Source organism: Clinocottus analis, unplaced genomic scaffold (genome assembly GCF_023055335.1).
Source record: "Clinocottus analis isolate CAN_PGR_092001 unplaced genomic scaffold, fCliAna1.0.p SCAF_3, whole genome shotgun sequence".
NCBI lineage: Eukaryota > Metazoa > Chordata > Actinopteri > Perciformes > Cottidae > Clinocottus > Clinocottus analis.
The window spans coordinates 12,959,345-12,978,224 of NW_027176042.1; the positions used below are offsets into that span (position 1 = coordinate 12,959,345).

The 18,880-nt window shown below is 40.3% G+C and overlaps 2 protein-coding genes across 5 annotated transcripts; one reads left to right on the top strand and one right to left on the bottom strand.

The window, feature by feature from the left end:
- Positions 1-158: 158 nt before the first annotated feature.
- Positions 159-1,987, bottom strand: gpx1b (glutathione peroxidase 1b). Its single transcript, XM_068593442.1, has 2 exons — positions 1,692-1,987; positions 159-784 (listed from the first exon to the last, which is right to left on the bottom strand). Exons 1-2 carry the CDS (start codon positions 1,914-1,916, stop codon positions 434-436), a joined length of 576 nt encoding a protein of 191 aa, XP_068449543.1. The 5' UTR covers positions 1,917-1,987; the 3' UTR covers positions 159-433.
- A 637-nt stretch (positions 1,988-2,624) lies between these two features.
- On the top strand, positions 2,625-17,272 carry fancd2 (FA complementation group D2). 4 transcript variants are annotated; one of them, XM_068594903.1, is made up of 44 exons: positions 2,625-2,701; positions 3,353-3,416; positions 3,719-3,853; positions 3,954-4,021; positions 4,108-4,214; positions 4,315-4,375; positions 4,545-4,597; positions 4,690-4,768; positions 4,962-5,086; positions 5,193-5,280; positions 5,414-5,518; positions 5,641-5,741; positions 5,881-5,992; positions 6,126-6,161; positions 6,520-6,666; positions 6,797-6,931; positions 7,036-7,167; positions 7,695-7,802; positions 7,911-8,020; positions 8,126-8,180; positions 9,118-9,237; positions 9,375-9,448; positions 9,548-9,685; positions 9,827-9,927; positions 10,023-10,138; positions 10,226-10,334; positions 10,450-10,548; positions 10,631-10,725; positions 10,803-10,958; positions 11,656-11,772; positions 12,079-12,207; positions 12,325-12,443; positions 12,599-12,709; positions 12,899-13,029; positions 13,115-13,214; positions 13,807-13,929; positions 14,138-14,231; positions 14,455-14,526; positions 14,769-14,807; positions 14,887-14,961; positions 15,824-15,898; positions 16,074-16,220; positions 16,298-16,405; positions 16,953-17,272. In XM_068594903.1, the coding sequence occupies exons 2-44, from the start codon at positions 3,353-3,355 to the stop codon at positions 17,037-17,039; spliced, it is 4,356 nt and encodes a 1,451-aa protein (XP_068451004.1). In that variant the 5' UTR covers positions 2,625-2,701; the 3' UTR covers positions 17,040-17,272. The 4 variants fall into 4 exon arrangements, with proteins under 4 accessions (XP_068451004.1, XP_068451002.1, XP_068451003.1 ...); XM_068594901.1 differs by lacking the exon at positions 2,625-2,701 and adding an exon at positions 2,820-3,123; XM_068594902.1 differs by lacking the exon at positions 2,625-2,701 and adding an exon at positions 2,820-3,028.
- Positions 17,273-18,880: the final 1,608 nt, after the last annotated feature.

The following is an 18,880-nucleotide window of genomic DNA, read 5'->3' on the forward strand; positions in this document are numbered from 1 at the left end:
ACCCACAATAACTTAGGGTTACATGATCAAGATCACTTGATAAAGTTATTTCTAAGTGCAGACTAAATTGTGTCTTTATCATAAAGTTTGACTTGAATATATATTCCAAAGAATATAAAATATTGGTACCATAATTTTACAGAGGCTGTCATGGAATATGTGGGTAAAAATACATTTATTGTTCCTTTTTACACTTCAAAACACTGCTGTGCTTTGCATACACACAATGCAGCTGAACACGTCCAGGCCTTTACGCTTCATCAGGTACCCCCCTCACAAATAACTTGGTTTCAGAGGATGCCTTCATATTGTATAAGAACAGAACACAGCCATTGTATGCAAGAGAGCACAGGTGGTCTGGAAAAGTGTTGTACGGAAAGCAAGGAGCCCAAAGGTGGAGTAAAGGTTCCGCACGTTGTGGAGGACGGGTTCTTTAGTTGGCCTGGCTGAGGAGCTTCTTGATGTCGCCCTCGATGTCGCTGGTGAGGAACCTCCTGCTGTAGCGCTTGAACGGCACTCCATCTGGCCCGATGAGGAACTTCTCAAAGTTCCAGGACAAGTCGTTCCTGCTGACCGGGGTCCAGATGATGCACTGGGGGTCATTGATCAGGGCAGCTGGCTCGTCGCTGGGGAATGGGAGCTTCTCCCTCAGGTGCACAAACAGAGGATGGGCATCTTTCCCGTTCACATCTACTTTCTCCAGGAGCTGGAACTTTGGCTCGAAGCCATTTCCAGGACGGATATACTTCAGAGAAAGGAGGATTTCCTCATTCTTGCCGTTCTCCTAATAGGTTAAATCAGAACTTTAGCTGTGATTATGTTACATTTTGGAAAGCAGGTCACTCTAATAAATCCTTGACAAAGTCTAACATGGCAGTATGTCTCTATCGACATTATTTTAATATTTGAGCGAAGGGTGAGCTGATACCATCATGAAACAAAGGTTTAAAGTTCAAGTAGAATGGTAAACTACAACAGTCCAACATAAATTGATAAGTAAACCATTCTAACTTTTGCTGTGAGCCCACTTGTTATTGTCTTATCTGCTTTTTTCTTGATCAGAAAGAATCCCTCCCCACTGTTTTACTAGTTGTTGATTATTTGAACCATTATTTGTATTAATGATTTACGAGTGTTGTCATAAAAACTTAGTTAATAAATTACACGCTTATTCTCTGCATTAAAATTGTAAAGCAGAAAAAGCTGCATGGATTAATTTATAAGGAACAACTTAAAAAGTAGATACCTTTTTGTTACTAACACTACTTCCTCTTTCCTGAGAAGGAAATGCTGAAACTGGATTTCAAAAGGAACTAAATTCCTCAACAGCTAAAAGTGTCCTTGAGTTTTAGGTTTAGATAATGTAATAATGAACTTGAATTAGTGCCTGTAGCAGATACATACAGAATTGACTAAATATAAGACAAGCTAAAACCTTGAACCAGCCAGTACACATGGATATATAAAGCAAGTCTAAACCCGGAAGAACACGCCTTACAGCTGAGTGAATAGCCTACAAATCAATTATAATTGACAATATAGCGGTATGCTGTAGTATAATTGTTTCAAAATTATAAAGTTATTCCCGGCCTATCAGATGTAATGCATATGGAAACAAAACCTAAAACTAACCCCAGTACGCCTGAACGTGCAGAGAGGAGAGCTGGTGAAGAGAACAATCGTTTCCTCACCTGATGGCCGAACTGGTTGCAGGGCACTCCCAGGATCACGAGCCCCTTGCCGGCGTACCGTTCGTGGAGCTCGTTCATCTGGGTGTAGTCCCTGGTGGTCGTGCCTCAGAGAGACGCGACATTCTCGATGAGGACAACTTTGCCCTTCAAGGAGGAGAATTTAAACGTTTCTCCAGTTAATAGTTTGGCCGAGAGTTCGTAGAATGTGGCAGCCATTCTTGCCATTCTTGATACCTGTTTCCTTTTGTTAAGAGTCACAAGGATCTCTTCATTTCCGAGTCACTCCACTTTATTCTGTGTCTTCTGCATACGTCATAAGCAAGACATGAATTACAGTCAAAGATCTTGTATTTAACTCTCAAGATAGTTCACGTCCGGCAGCCCACGGGACTGGATAAGCATGTCACCATACATCGTTACATTAATATGAACGTCATCAATGATTGTACAACAATTCAGCAAACATTATTAGATTTACGATGTCAAAATAAAAGTATCTGAGAGTAAGTTAACATTAATGTACTACACCTTCAGTATTATTGTTATTAAACATATCATAACATGAATTTAAAAGTTCTTTTGACAGTATGTCTCCAACTAGGTCAAAACGTTGCCTAAACATGAATGCTAAAAGTTGCCATTTCATCTTTTTTTTTTCCCTGTGGAAATTATCCATGCGCTCAATTAAACAAATACAATAAAGATGAACAAATATTTGATTAAAGCGCAATAAGTGGGTCGGTCTCGTTGAGTTGCAGCTGATTGCTGTATGAACTGTTAGGTTCAACACAGAACTCAGTTTATTTCATGGCAGACGCAGTTTATTCGTTTCAACGACGATACTTTGAGTTTAAAAAGAGCATCCTCCAGTAAACCAGACAAAACAAAGAAGGAAGCAGGTAGCAGGGAAACCGCTCAATGTACAAATACACTCTTCGAAGTAGTTGGGCACGGCCGGTACAGCGCTTTGGGTTTGCGCATGTTTCCTAACACAGCGTATCCCGGAAAAGGTACGAGTCAAATTCATGACAAAAGATGTCGACAGAGTTCTCACCCCGCCCACCAACGGTCAAAACGACTATAAAAACAACCCGCCTAATGACAGAAACATAGGGACCGTATAAAATATGTTGTAGCCGTTGTAGTGTAGAACGACAGACCGCTTTTAAACGCGCAACCTATAATTCAGCCAACATACTCACTTATAAAGGAGTCATTTGTACAATACATATTCACTTTATTAGATTACTCTTAGACGAGTTAATTTCTACACTGCTGTCCAGCTCAGTTCCCTAAACCCCATGAAGATCATCTAAATACAAAAGTATCCCTAACTGGTTTGTGACGCGCGAAACACATTTGGCGCGGACGTTTGTTTTGTATTTTCTGCGTCTTTAGCTTGAATCAACGTCTGTGTTGTCTGCTACCAAACGTATGTCTCACTTTCAGCATTTAATGTAACCTTGTGATAACATACTTAAATGTGGCATGTTTGTATTGTAGCGTTAGCTAATGCCACTGCAACAGTCTCGTAGTTTGTGTTACGCTATTTGCACCCAGTGAAGTTCACGCTTTAACAATACTTTAGCTCGTGTTCTGCTGTTGGTGTTTCTGGTCTAACCTCAGCTTTTAAAAACGTGTTGTCCTTCATATTTCATCAGATGATGGGTAAAAAGCGACGCTCGTCAGTGGATAAAGGAGAGGGAGCAACGACGACCTCTTCTAGTAAGTGTCATGCCACTGTAACATCACAACAGTTTTTAACGAACCTAGGTGTTAGTACAGGATTTCCCATTGAAGTTCCCCTGCTCCACAATTAAGAGATCCAAATGACCAGATGCCTGTCCTTATTAAAAGGGACCTAGAATCAGTATCACAGGAGAATGACATAAAGTAACACCGTATCCAACTCCCTTCTTTCACTGATGGCCCCTTGTCTAAAATAGTGTCTCTATAATAATATAATAGTGCCCACTGTAATCTGCTGGATTCTGTTTTATTTAAGGTTTATTCTCTTTTCTTTATAGAGGCAAAGAAGAGTCGCAACACTGGTCGCAAATCAAAGGAACCGGATCCAGAAGTAACAAATGAAAGTGTATTTGGTGTGTTTCTTCGAGAAGCAGGTGTCACCTTGAAACAAGCTGGAACATCCAATGAGATTGGTAAAACACAGTCAATCCATGTTTCAAAACATATCAAGACAGTGAATTACATTAGTTTTTCCACTTCTGATTTTTCCGGTCCATATCTTTTTCCCTCTAGGTGTTGACCAAGTTGTTTTCCAAAAGAGGATACAGAAGCAACTTCAGAAGAGTCCAAGGTACCCTGGGGTGAGTCTAAGCTATACACCGTCCCTACACTAGATCAAGATGTTTGACGTGAGGCAGTTTTGTTTCACTGACATTTCTTTGCTCAGATTGTACAGGAATTCACCGCTGGATTGGAGTCTCATATTGAGGATCCTGAGCGGTTTAGGAACTGCCTTCTTCCATGCGTACCACGACTATCGGATGGAGACTCCAGGTGACTCTCATATGCAAACACTCAATGCTAATGGCTATGGCCATGTCAGGAGTCTGACTGTATTGTGTGACACACTGACAGGTTTTCTTATGTGTTGCAGTCATGTCAGCTCTTTTCAGGAAAGCCTGCTGCGCATGCTGTTGGGGATTGAGATGCTGCAGGTCAGATGTGTTTTCATATGTTCTCCCAAGGATCACTGTAACACCCTTTCTCAAAGAATGTCACACTGAAAAACTAATTCAAATTGCTTTTTCTGATGTAAAGCATGCACATGTGAATTGTGTAAGTGCATATTCCACCAATCCTTAATCTGCTTTTCTTTTTATGCAGACCTTCATCATCAACATCTTGCTCGAGAAGTTCCCTGAGTTTATGTTTGATGGGTCAGTATTTTGTTTTTACATAATTTTAACTATGTCACACTTTTTGCCGCTTTGTTGTTTTTCTAAACGTGAACTTGTTCTGTTCCTCACAGTACTGGAGATGGTGGACTCAGTATTCCTCACACAATTATCAACCAGTTTAAATGGCTGGACCGAGTTGTGGACAGCAAGGTAGTCATTTCTTTGATCATAGGTTGCATGTAAGAGCCAGTCACAGTCATTTAAAGTTAATTACTGTGTTTTTATTTTTGCTGACCTGTTCCATCAGATCTGTAATCATGAGTTTTTTCTTCATATCAGTCATCACCTATGTCTAAATTGTGATGTCTTTATTTTAGCTCTTATTGTGGCCTGTTATTTGCAGGAGTTGGCAGCAAAGCTCATGGAGCTGGTGTCAGTAGCACCAGTGGAGGTTCAGCGTGACATCATCACCAGTCTGCCAGAGATACTGGAAGACTCCCAGCACAATGATATAGCCAGAGAGCTCAAGTATGTGCAGTAGATCTCTAGGACAGATCTGTGGTTCTTGTGCTGTGTGTGTGGTTTCAGAGTTGATGATTATACTTGTTGCTGTTTTCATCCCTGTTCTCTGTAGCTCTTTACTCCAGGAGAACACTCAGTTGACTGTCCCCATCCTGGATGCCCTCTCTAGTCTGAACCTTAGTTCCTCATTACTTACTGAGGTAGTACACACACACACACACACACACACATACACACACACACAAACACATAGACACACAGATGATATTCCATTTGTTTTTGGTGAATTATTAAAGGCCAATGTCACTGTGTGGTCACTGTTTGCTCTCTCAGGTTCGTGGTGCCGTTATGCTCACCTTGGCTGCTGTGCAACTGGAGGACCTTCCCGTGGTGGTCAAGTTCATCCTGCACTCTGTCTCAGCCTCTGACGCATACGAGGTCAGAGCTCAGAGTAATTTCCACACCATTTTGCATAATAAATACATGAGATAGTAATTGTGTTCCTTACAGAACATATATTTTGAAATCAAGAATGTGACATGGGTTTTTCCTACGTGTAGGTGGTGTGTAATCTTCGTAAAAAGTTAGAGTTGGAGCAGTGTGTTCTCCCTCCTTTGCTGCAGGCTTCTCAGAGCCGCATGAAGAGCAAAGGATCAGCAGCGTAAGACAACACATATTCCAAATCCCTTACAACTATACGTCAGTATATTTAGTCAGGAACCTATTTTGAAGTGGGCCAGTAGGTTCCAGTTCTAATTGTATTCCTGAAGTTTAATCGAATAAGTCTGGTCTTGGAGCAGGTCCTCCTCTACACCATCTGCTGGCAGCAGCCAAGATAGCGTTACACTAATACTGGACGGCATCAAGTCAGCTGTGCGATTCCAGAAAATGATATCCGAGGCTTGGCTCAAGGTGGGAAATTAATCGGTCTTTTTTTCCAGTTTAATTAATTAAAAAAAGCTGACGCTTTGAAATTTGTCTTTTCAATTTCAGTGTCGCTTACTGCACTTTTACTTTACTTTTACTTTTTGTTGTTTTTCATTAGGCAATAGAGTCTGTGGACGAAGAGGAGGACCATAAGGTGAGTGTCATCTCCTGAGTTCAGGGTATCCCTAGTAGACGGGTTCAATGTATACATGTGTAAATAGATTGTTACATACCACTCTGGGCTGATGTGCCCACACGAATAATAATGTAGGATTTTTGACTACAGTTCTTCAGTTATTAAGGAAATCTAGACAATGATAGAAATATATTGTACTAAATATTAGAATATATCATACTGTATCTAACTGTCATCTTCAAAAGGTCATCAATCACAAAGATTAAACACCGTAAAGTTTAAAGTCAAGGACCTGTACGAGAACTATTGTCAGGTCTCACATTGTGGATGTGGATGTGAATCTGTCTATCCCTTAAAATGTGCTCGGCCATGTCAGGTAGTAGATCTGCTGGTGCTGTTCATCCTCCACTCGACCAATGCCAACCACAGCCGTCGGGGCGCAGAGAGGGTGCTGAAGGTGAAAGTGAGGACTGGACTGATCCAGGAGGCTCTCCTCCAGAGGACCTTTAGGGATTACGCTCAGGTGAGTCAGTCTGCAGACGGACACGCTGAAACATAAAGACAGTGGCACAGTGCATTTATTTTGTATAATGTTGTTGACATTCATTCCTATTTGAAATGATTGGTTGTATTTATCAATGATGACACTCTAGGTCATGCGAGGGTATTTTCCCTCCATTCTGGCACTGGCTCAGAGTTTGTTGCGCTCCCCTGACCCATGTGTGGTGCCTTTTGGTGGACACATGTACCGACACTCGTTCAGAGCTTTTGACTCCTACTGCCAACAGGTGGGTTTGAGATTCATTTATAAAAAAAATAAAATAAGAAAAAGCCCATTTAACTGTTGTTTTTGCAGCTGAGTCATTGTAATTCCATCCTGTATGTTTTATAGGAGGTGGTGGGCTCTTTGGTGACCCATGTGTGCAGTGGTATGGGTGGGGAGGTGGACATGGCTCTGGAGCTGCTCTGTGGCCTTGTTACAGAAAAACCCTCAGAAATGGTCCTTTATGCTGTTTTTGTCAAGGTAAGGAAGTGATCTGCTATTGTATTTGCTAACCCCACTTTAAAATGGCATAAATTAAGAGTTTTCAGGTCTGCAAAATCGGGTCAAGAAATTTACAGAAGACGACATCACAATGGGAAAATAAATCTTAGCCTCTAAAGAAAATACTGACCAAAATGTAATCTCTAAATAATATTTTGCTATTCAAAATGTGAAAAGAGACCATACTCTGAATCTTAGAGCCAAATGGAAAACGGAGGTTATTTTCACTTTAACCCTGGAAGAATGGTTGATGACAAACTCTCTATCCAGAACACACACATATGTATACAGTATATATAGAGATTTTTTTTTGTTTCCAGTAGACACAAATGTTTAACTTCTGTTTCTCTTTGTTCTTTTAAAGAAAGACAAAATAAATACTACATGTATGAATGAAACTTTAGCTCAAATGCAAATGGTTGTATCAACAGCTTTTAGCTGTCTTACAAAGGTTTAATATCATTACGTTTGGTTTAGTTTTAAACTGCAAACTATATTTGATTCAGGGAATTTTAGATTACATGGACAACCTCACACCCCAGCAGATCCGCACTCTCTTCCACCTTCTGAGCAGCCTGGCCTTCGGGCAACAGCAGCAGGGATCTCACATCCAGGTAAACATTCACAAGATGATTCAATCTTTAAGTCCAAGGCCTTTTCTGCCTAGCCTTGACTTCCTCTCACCTGCTGACGTAACTCTTTGACTCTGTGTTGCCCCTCAGGATGACATACACATCGTGATCCGCAAACAGCTCTCCAGCACTGTGCCCAAGTACAAGCGCATTGGCATCATTGGCGCTATCAGGATTGTAGGAAGCATGGGGGCCACCAGGTAAGAGGTGTTACTCACAGGCAATATACATCAGTATTTTATTTCTTCATTCTGTCATTTTATCTCAGTCATGCTCTCTGTGCCCCCCCCCCTCCACCCCACCAGGGTTAAAGTGAAGGACACACAGAAAGGATCGTTACCCCAGGAGACACTCAGACAGGTACATATCAAGCATTAAAACAATCAGAATGTACGATGTGTATGCACATATATTACAGTTTGTGATATCTCCTAAGTGTGGTTTTATTTGTATTTATTCTTATTTCAAAAACATTTTTTTGTCTAGGATTGCTCAGCCAGACCTTTCTCCAGACTTATGCGGCGTTCACACTAAACGCGTAGCGTTTTTCACGGCGTGTTTGGTGTGAACGCCACATAATACTGCCAGTGCAGGAGAAAGGTCGAGTTGGAGAATAAATAATTTGGCACAAGAGGAAGAAATCCTCACAGTTGTTCTATAGGCAGTGTGAGGGTCAGGATGAAGCAACAGTACCCTTGGAAAATAGATATCAGAACAATAGTCTTTTGTGGCTGTTATGGCAGCAGTCCATAACTTCAAGTACATATAGATAACAGTAACATTTTATGTTCAACTGTCCCATATTTAGTGTTTATTAGAGGATAAGGGTTCACATAAACAATACATATTTTTCAGGTTTTACACAGTATGTGTTACTTCTTATTTTGCATTTAATTTGGGTAAATAAGTTAATAAGACGACTTCTGGTTTGTCTTTATACTTTTGCCATCTTCACGTTATTATAGAAAGCAGTCATAGGATTTGTGAATAACTTTCATATAATAATGTCAATAAAGCCAATTCAAGCCTCTTAATCATGTACAGAGTCAATGTGTTGATTCAGACACTGCACATCAGCTACAGGTTTGCTCTTTAGTACCTTAACCTGTACTGTAACCTCTTTGTGGAAGAGGGCAAGCAAAAACATTACAACAGTAATTATGTCACTTGCCACAATCTGACATGTATTTTCTCTCCATTCCTGTTACACCTGTCATCAGAGCGCAGAGTCTGATAGAAACTGAAGTTGACTGGTCTGTAGATATCTTCATGTGTGTGTGTGTACCCCTTGTTGCAGGTGACAGCTCTGTTAGAGCTGGTGAAGTCCAGCAGTGAAAGCTCACCCGAGGCTGCAGCTCTCTACTATGATGAACTGGCCAATCTGATGCTGAGCTCTACCCTGGACCCAGAGGTGGAGGTCTGTCTCAAACAAACATTTGCCATTGTTACTTTATTGCTCCTCTTATCTCTTCATTTTTAATGTCTTTGACATGCTTCCAACATAAGAAACCGCTACGATGCCGTCATGCATTCTGGTTCTTCTCCAACCAACAGCAAAACATCGAAAAGAGTGTCATAGATGACTTCCAGGTTGACTTTGTGGTGGATCTCGAACCAGAAATAGCAGGGTTAGTGATGGAGAGCTGGCAGCATAGCAAATGACTCATTTTAATAAACATTGATTCCTATAACTACTGTCATTTATTCCTCCTCTCCGTGTATCACAGTTCCTTTCCCTTTACGCCCTGTGTGATGTACGACCTGGAAGGTCAGGGAAACAACATTGCCATCAACTTACTGCCTCTACTGGCCGAAAGTGTCCAGACCAAAGGAGAGCAGCAGAGTCAAACCACAAAAGTCCACAAGTCAGTTACCTCACTCCCACCACTTCTAACCAGATCTTCTGCTTGTAGTAGAGTCAGATTTGCAATTTCTGTTGATTTTGTAAAATCTTACAAACATGTAAAGCATGTACTCAACGAGATGTTGCATATTGTTTCCAATAGGCACGTGTCTCCTCTCTGTCTGTCTCCATTTTTTCGTCTCCTGAGACTCTGTGAGCACAAACAGCACCAGGGAGACCTGGACGAGATTGACGGCCTGCTGGGTGAGGAAGTGGAAGTTACGCAAAAACAATTGGATCTCATTATGTCTGGCTGTAAAATAATTTGTGTGTGTGTGTTCACAATTGCTGGGACTCAGGCTGCCCACTGATCTTAACGGACATGGACGTAGTAGAGAAAATGGAGAGCCTGTCAAAAGTTGAGAAGGAATTCCTCTGCACTTTGCTGTTTTACACCATAAACTGGTTCAGAGAGGTAACTGCATGCGATTGATTGAACACTTTGCTTAAACGTAGGTAAGATATGTGACTAAAGCCATGCCATACCCCTGTTTTATGATAGGTCATAAATGCATTCTGTCAACAAAAAGAAACTGAGATGAAGATGAAGGTGATGACCCGTCTGCAGAACATCACCTACCTTCAGACACTGCTGGAGAGGGCTTTGGCTGGTGAGTTTTTGAACCATCAATACTGAGCAGTTCAAGATCTTCTCCTTGTGCCACGTGGTGTCAATTATATATATATATTTTTTTAAATGTACTTTTTCTTTGATGTGTGTTTCAGAAACACCTGGCTATGTTCCGCCTGTTGCCAACTTTGATGGAGAAAGCACAGATGCAGTTACACTTAGTTCTGCTGCTCCTGTGAATAAAGCAAAGAAAAGTAACGGAAGATATTTGACTCCACATGACTGTATAAGGAATAAATACTCATATAATTGTCCAATTCACATGTGTTATTTTAGATGGCACAGGAAAGAAAAGGAAGGCTCCTGGTAAGAATTCCTCAGAGAGTAGCTCTCAGCTTGAGGAGATGACTGAAACAGACAAAACTCAGCAGGTAAACTTTTACCTCACGTATTCATCTCTTTTTTTTTATAGAACTCCACTAAAAAGGTAATTCTGCTTGTGCTAAAGGAGCAGCCAGAAAAGGAGAAGGAAAAGGAGATCCGGCAAGGTGTCAGTCTGGTGTCCTACAGACAGTTTTTCAGGGAGCTGGACTTGGAGGTGCTGGATGTGCTGCAGTGTGGCCTGCTGTCCCGCTCACTGCTCGACTCTGAGCTCCACACCAAGGTAAGCAAAGGAATAACAAGGTTTGTAGGGCTTTCTACAACAATTATAGGCTTTGTAACTATTTGAACTATTTGAACGTCTGTATTTTCAACCTAGACCCTATTTTCTTATGTTTTTGTGTCCAGACTTTGTTCAGAAATCCAGCAAACCCTTCAGTTTTCTTCATTGTATCCAAAAAGGATTTTAGTCTCGACAGAAAACACGGGAAACATAAGTGTTTCCTGTGAGGAGAAACCAACATGAGTTATAAAAGATCCAAACGTTTCCTCGTCTTGATTCCTACATCGGCTTATGTGCATCTGTCCTTGCGGATAACAAAATCTTATAATCTCAGTGTATTTACAGCCTCCTCCTTTGCACCAGTCAAACAGCAAAATCAGCAATGTTTTCGCTCAATCATGGACCTACTTAATACATTGTTGTACCTATTAGTCACTTAGACATAGAAACATGGAAAATCCAGGTTGAAAAATACTGAAGTTTGGGTGGGGTTATTCAGAGTACAACACAGTGTGTGTGTGTGTGTGTGTGTGTGTGTGTGTGTGTGTGTGTGTGTGTGTGTGTGTGTGTGTGTGTGTGTGTGTGTGTGTGTGTATTTTTTTTTGGGGCATGGTGATTCCTTTGAATTGGAGTGAAATCAATGTAATCAATAGACAGATTTTTGTGATATATCTCTAATACCCTTATGTGGTTTTAGGTGCGGGAAGAGGTTATGCTGGGTCCTGCTGAGCTGGTGTTCCTGCTGGAGGATTTGCATCGTAAACTGGAGTTCAGTCTTACAGCTGCCCCTGCCAAGAGACCTCCTTTCTTTAAGGTGCAGAAAAAAGCTAACAAATACAGTGATAAGCGCAGATCAGAGAAGATATGGAAGTTCTCAAAATGTAAGAATGTGCAGGTCTTTGAACTCTTCGACAATATCCGGGGAAACAGCTGATTGCAATATTCATTATTGATTTCTTAGATTTTTCTTTAATACAGTCAAATAAAATGAAGGCCTGAAGAAAGTAAATGTTCTGTCCTGTCTGCCAAGACGCTTTTGGTGTCAATGCTATTTTGTGATAACTGTATAAAACTAATATGCAGAATGAGACAAAACTTAATGACATATGTTTGTGTGCAGGGAAAGACCGATAAGAGCATGGGCTTCTCCCATCTACAACAGAAGAGCTCCAAGCACATTGCTTCCTACTGTGTTCAGCTGCTGCCGGCCCTCTGCTCACACCTGGAGAACTGCCACAACCATTTTCAGGTGCAAATAAATCTGTACATATGAGTGAAGACCTCGTCTCTTTCTTCCACTTGTCTATAAAACAAAATTCAAGAAATTGTTTTGTGTTTGTTTACATCTATGCATTTCCCCCCCAAGACACTGCTGTCTGATAACAACGGTGTTGTGGACGGACCTTCTACAGACGTTCAACAGCACCATCTGATGTCATCATGCTACCAACTGCTCCTGCAGGTCCTGAATGCCACCTTCAGCTGGTGAGGAGGACCAGCACCCCTGACTTCTATGACAGTCATTGAATCTTTTAACTCTATAGAATTACAGAGCTGTATTCCTCTTGAAGAGTTTGTGTGTCGAGCTTCTTTTTCAGTTTTATCTCTGAAATGGATCTACGTATGTGGTTATTTGTCAGGTCTGGATTCAGCCAGCCAGGACATCGGAGCTTACTAAAGAAGGCGCTGGGAGTTTTGGCTGAACGGCTAAAAGAGAAAGTTGCTGAGTTGACCTTGGATCAGCTTGTAAAGTAAGTGATAAAGTTTAAGAGCAGCAGAATAACTACTAAATAGGATCCATGCCTTTTTATTTATTTTGTATCTATTGATCTATTTGTTATCACTTTCAATTGGCTTTGGTGGCCTCTATCCTTTTTTTCTGAGAGTGACGTATACATCTTACACATCTACTATCTTTGCCCCGTTTCTGCTCTGTTCAGACACAGCTTCAAGTACCTGATGAACTTCCGCAGCACACTGCCAAGTCTCAGCACAGCTCTGTGTCTCTCCCAGCTTCTGTCCACTGTGTCAGAGAAAGGAGGCAACTCTGCTGCCTACAGAGAGCAGACTGGTGAGTCTGACATGTTGCCTCCCTTAAATAAATGTATCTGCTGTCAATTGGACTGTGATGATGAATGCCTGATTTATCTTCCAAGCTTCCCTTGCAAAAATATTCCTCGGCCAAGTCTGGGTGACAGCCAGTGGACAGAGGGAGCGAGGGATTAAATTCAATGAAGCCCTTCACACTCTCCTAAAGTGAGTCTAAATTCCAGAAATACATTGAGCACGAAACCAAAAAAAGTTGCCTGAAAAAATCTATGGAACATAACAAAAACTTTCTCAAAAGTCCTTAAAATTCCAGTATTGGTCTAGCTTTTGTGAATCATTCACAGTAGTTACATTTATAAGAGGTAACGGTTATTCATTTAAGGACATGCATGTATTTGTATCAGTAGCATCATTTTGAAAGAACCTTTGTGTTTTTAAAAAAGTATTTTTTGTGTATTTGTGTCATATGAAATGCAAAGTGCTGAGGGAAACATTATCATTGCTCTTTGATAAATTAATCGAAGCAAATACACAAGCATCAATTCAGGGATGGCGTGCTGCACAACCACATCCCACACAAGTCGCTTAGTGTATTTGTTGTCACACAGTAAATTAATAAAGATGGTATTTTGTTCAGCATTTTTGAAAGTTACACAACTCTATGACTATATCACATGCTAAAGGACCTAGAAGTGTCATAAAGCTCACAGTTTACCTTTTGTGATCTTATATAGTGTTCTTGTATATGTGAACAAGTATCTGAATGTTTTGATTATGATGTCTTTTCTCCTCTCTGCAGAATTTACCTGGAGCATGTCGATGATGTTCTGAAGGCAGTGGAGGAAATAGCTAAAGTGGGAGTCTCTGAGCTCATCAATGCATCAAAAGATGAGAGCTCTGCATCATGGCCCACTCTCAACAGGTAAATCACTTCATCTTGCTTAGTTTTCTGAGCAAAAGGCGAGTTAGGGATTATACTAAAGTAGCAAATTGCAGTTAGGTTGATTCAGGTGCTTCTGCCCTCATGTGCCTGACCGCTAACTGTGATCGCAATAAATTAATAATATTCACATTCAAGAGTGTATCCATATGTTTTTTTATTTATGTTGTAAATTCTTCTATTGTTTTAGGCAAACATTCCTAATGTTCTACAAAGTGTTGATGGCAGAGCTGGAAAAGGCCATCAAGAAGATTCCTGCTGGCAAAGTCAGTGACAACACTGAGGTAAGCCATCAGGTGTTTGTGTTCTCCTGTATTCAGTATACGTAAGTGCTCGTTGTAATGACAAACACAAAACACTGCTACTATCTCCTAAAAAGGAGCAATGTTTTTCAATGCCAATTTACTGTGAACTGAGAATTAGCCTGTATTTTTCTGCATAACTAACTACAGTATATATTTCTGTGTGTTTTCACGATATAAACATGTGACCCATGTCCTCCTTTAGGCTCAGAGTGAGAAGCTCATGACATGGGAACTGGCTGTCAATGACTTTCATGTCCTGGTCAAACTAGTGATGGTCTGTAAGCATCATGATCTAATGGCTCTGAATGTCTTTTGAACTGATTCATGACATTTGACCTCATTTCCAGCATTTAGCTAAGTACTGGGTCATATTTTGATTTGTTTTCAGCAACTTATTCTGCAGGTTAAATTAGATGCGCAATCACATCCTATCTATTCTTTTGTGGGTTTGTTAGTCTTTAACAAATGTGTGAGGATCGTCTGCTCACATATTTTTGTTCTAATCTCTTTCCACAGGAGTTTGATTCTAGGCCTGTGCTCAACGTGTGCCTAAAGGTGAGTTGGCTGTGTGCTGAAAAAGTTTCTTATTTAGGTGAAACTGCTGGGTATCTAATCTTAATGTTGTTATTGGTAGTATGGCCGCCTTTTCCTGGATTCTTTCCTGAAGTTGGGGATGCCACTACTGGACAACAGTTTCAAAAAGCACATGGTACGCATGAAATCTTGTCACATAATACAGCTTCTAAATATCAAATTAGGTTAAACATTGAATTGTAAAATGGTTTATAAGTATGGCTTTGAAATCTCAACAGCACTCTTAAATAGTTCCCATGATGTAATTATTTATGCAAACAACAGTACACTTTACTCAAAATAATTTGCCAGGTTCCTAATTGGATATACCCATCAATTTTCGAGTTTATCCCAGAACAAGTTTAGTCATAACTTGCTTGATGTATAAGTACATGTTTTCTTCTTCTGCTTCCTTATATTATTCAAACATGGGTTGGCACCACAGAAAGGCTAAGCACAGAACACACAAACCTATAAAGGTCTGCCAGGTGTGTCTGTAACGAACACAGCTGTATTGTGTGATTGAATTAACACAACTAGGGCTGGCAGTGTGTGTACTGGTGGTTCCGTAGCTGTAAGCCACACACTTTCCAAAGCAAAATGTTTCAGCTTCCGCAGTTTCTCTGGCCGCAGAGTAGTGGCCGGGCTTTGGCGATGCACTCAGCTCTGTTATCACTAGCGGCCCCTACTGGCTTAGGGCCAGTTAAGTGTTGTGAGTAAGGAGTCAGCAGGCACTCAGGTAATAAAAGGTGTTTTTGTGAAAGTATGAGTCTCTGTGACCTTGACAAGTCGTTGGGCACTCAGCCATAGCTGGACCGCCAAAATATAATGCTGTTTGCTGCAATAGACTACAAGGTTAGTTGTGCACAGTCACAGAGGTACACGCTCACTCAGTCACAGTCACACGCAAATCTAAACACATAATCTTTCTCCAGGCTTACTTCAAGATATTGAAGTGCTGACAATGGGGTAACTGTGTGATGCTTTGCATTTTTTAGGAGGAAGTTCAGAGCCTGCTGCAAACCTTTCAGCGCAGCACTCGGCTGCTCCATCACCTGTGTGGACATTCTAAGGTAGCTACAGTTCACCCGGTTTATAGCCCATTCATTTAAAATTTCTTTAGTTGGAGACCTCTCTTTGCATGGTCTGGTGCCAAATCTTCCAAAATGTTATGAATATTCCTGTGTAATTTGAAAAAGGCTCTGACTCTATAGCTAAGTAGCCTTGTCATAATGTGTTGGTGCTCAGATTCTGCAGGATACAAGCCTGACCAATCACGTGCCAGCCTTAAAGAAGAGCCTCGAGCTGTTTATCTACAGAGTGAAGGCCATGCTGACACTTAACAACTGTCAAGAGGCTTTTTGGATTGGCAACCTGAAGAATCGCAACCTGAAGGTACAACATTATTGAACTTACCGTAAGTGTCTAAACATAATTGTCCTTGAATAAGGAACCAACAATTTATGCTGCAGGGTGAAGAGATTCTTTCTCAGCGGTCACAAGAAAGTGATGAGGAGGAGGAGGAGGAAGAGGAGGAAGAGCAACGTTCCCTGCTGCCTCAGGACCAGTCAGAGGATGAGGTACCTGCCATGTTCAGGCATATATATTTATAGGAAGTGTGCGTTGTAAATAATAGAACGGGAATACAAGTAATATAACCTTTTCCATTAAACTGAACAATGGATATACATGTACATGCAAAACACACACAAATACAGTTATGTGTAAGTAAGTATAACGTATCTAAAAGGATTGTCAGGAGTTGGGACCACAACACAGGTTTTATTTGAAGGTACAAGCAGCACAGTAATAATACTGTCCGTTATATAAGACAGCCAAACAACGTGCTGCTACTGCTGCTGAGTACGTCATTACTTTGTGAAGTTCAAACCAAACAGTTCGGTGAACAGGCAGTTTAACTGAAAAGGGCAGATAAGATAACTGTTGGAGCCCTGTAGCGTGCTAATGATTAGTGGCTGACACAGTTAAAAGCAAAAACGTCTGTGGTGTCAGTACCAAGACCCTGTGTTCTGTAGTTTCTTCCTCATGCTTCCTGCTTTATGGCAAGCTAGTTCACAGCGTGAATTGAGCAAGTTTGCGAAATGTTTCTTATGTGCTTTTCTTTAGGCCATGGAGACTGACTCTGAGGAAAGTAAGACGGTCAACAGAGAAGAAGATTTGGATCCAGATGATATTGTAGAGGACTCGGACTAACCAAACAATAAACTCTTGGTTTCAAAGTGCCTTTTTACATGAACACTTTCTCATGTATTGGATACTGCTACTCAACTATTAATGCATTTATGTACTTCCACTGATTTTTATTTTCTGTTGAAGATAAAAAATCTAATAATGAGGTGGTTTCACATGAAGTATAGTTTGTTAAAGAAATGTGCTATATGCTTTATTCTGTTTGTTGCCGACAAAATAAAATAGATATTATACGAGATTGTTTTTGTCTGATTTGTCATTCAACATAAATATAAGAACACTGACTATTTTCACAGACAAAACAATGTCATAAAGAGGGAACACATAGTTTTAAATAAAGGCAAGTTATGTCTTTAATACTTCCTGAAGACTTAAACATGTTAAGGGTGTAATAATCAGAATTAGGAGCAGCAGAGACTACTATTTGAAATGTAAAGACTGAGTGGAGTGCTGTCTGCCTGAGCAGAGAATTAAGTCACTCCCGCTGTGTGTATTGTACCCAGAGATTCTCCCTGCTTTGTTGACATAGTCAGACTTCTGCTTTTAAAACCCACAATACTAAATGCAGCCAATAAATCAGGTTGTAAACAGGCTTGAATACTCCTGGTACTTCCTGGCAGGAAGATGTCAAAATTAAAGAAGTTAACTTCATGGACGTGGAAGAAAAAACACCCCATTTAACAGTAATAACATGTATTCTAAGCTATTTCGACACTAAAGTCAACATTTCCAAATCAAACCTTTTCCATTGCTCAGTTTAAGGATTTTGTCACTAGAGGACACTTTATAGAAAGCACAGCTGCTTTTAAATGCTCCATTAGAACTTGAGAAATTAAAAATAGAACAATTGTTGTTGAAAATAGTTGCATTGCATATCACTTTTACCTGCAATTTACACTTTACATTCTCTGTCTTGCATTATATATCATATTTATCTCACATGATGTTTAAGACACATCACATGATCTAATTGCATCTCATAGCAGAGTTTTAACACATTTACATAAAATCATTTGGACTCATTCCAACTCAGGTCCTGGTCCAAAGTCCACCAGTGAGGCCCTCTATTGCAGGAATGCTTAATTTGCTTTGCCTGAACGGCACTTTTACAATATGACAGGAGACCAAGTTCAGTTAATTAACACAGAACAGACATTCAGGGCTTGGCATTTCTCAATTTGATAAACACGCTCTATTATGCTATTTTGATGCTTTCAATTTACTCTGGAAAGCTATCTACTTTCAATGTACAAAAAAATAGTGAATCAGTTTATATCCATTGCAAAATTTTAAATGTTTGATGGGACACCCGGCCCTTCCAGCATGCCATAAATTGAGTATCAATGCTCTGCTGTTTCTTGTCGTTATGTAACCATCAGCTTGTTTTGGCGGTTTCCTGCCCCCGAATGATAACACATGTATTAATGCAACTTTAAATCTGGTCAGGCATATTTAACTGCCAGAACAGCATACCATTTAAACAAATCGCAGTGAGCAAAGAAAGCTATACTTTTTGTTTTGAAACATCTATCTAGTGTTCTCATCCCTAAAAGCAGGACCAACACTCTTAAAATATATTCCGTACATCATTTATGGAGCAGGGAATCAGTAAAAAAAACCCAAAATGCTTTAATGAAAACAAAGGAAATCTCCGCTTTTGTGACAGCACTATTATCTTCCTTCACAGCTCTTGGGTTGAACCACGCTAGAGAAAATAGGGGGTTTATTTTACATGAATCCGTGAGCTGTACACAACAACTATGGCGCTCGTTGATCTGGAGGAATCACATTCATTGATTATTTTTTATAATGTTTTATATTTCTTATTTTGGCGGCATGATTAA

Excerpts from the sequence above, each read along its gene's own strand:
- fancd2 (XM_068594903.1), top strand. The coding sequence starts at position 3,353 with ATGATGGGTAAAAAGCGACGCTCGTCAGTGGATAAAGGAGAGGGAGCA. Across the intron at positions 5,993-6,125 it reads TATCCGAGGCTTGGCTCAAG|GCAATAGAGTCTGTGGACGA; the intron begins GTGGGAAATTAA and ends GTTTTTCATTAG. Across the intron at positions 8,021-8,125 it reads GGAAGCATGGGGGCCACCAG|GGTTAAAGTGAAGGACACAC; the intron begins GTAAGAGGTGTT and ends CCACCCCACCAG.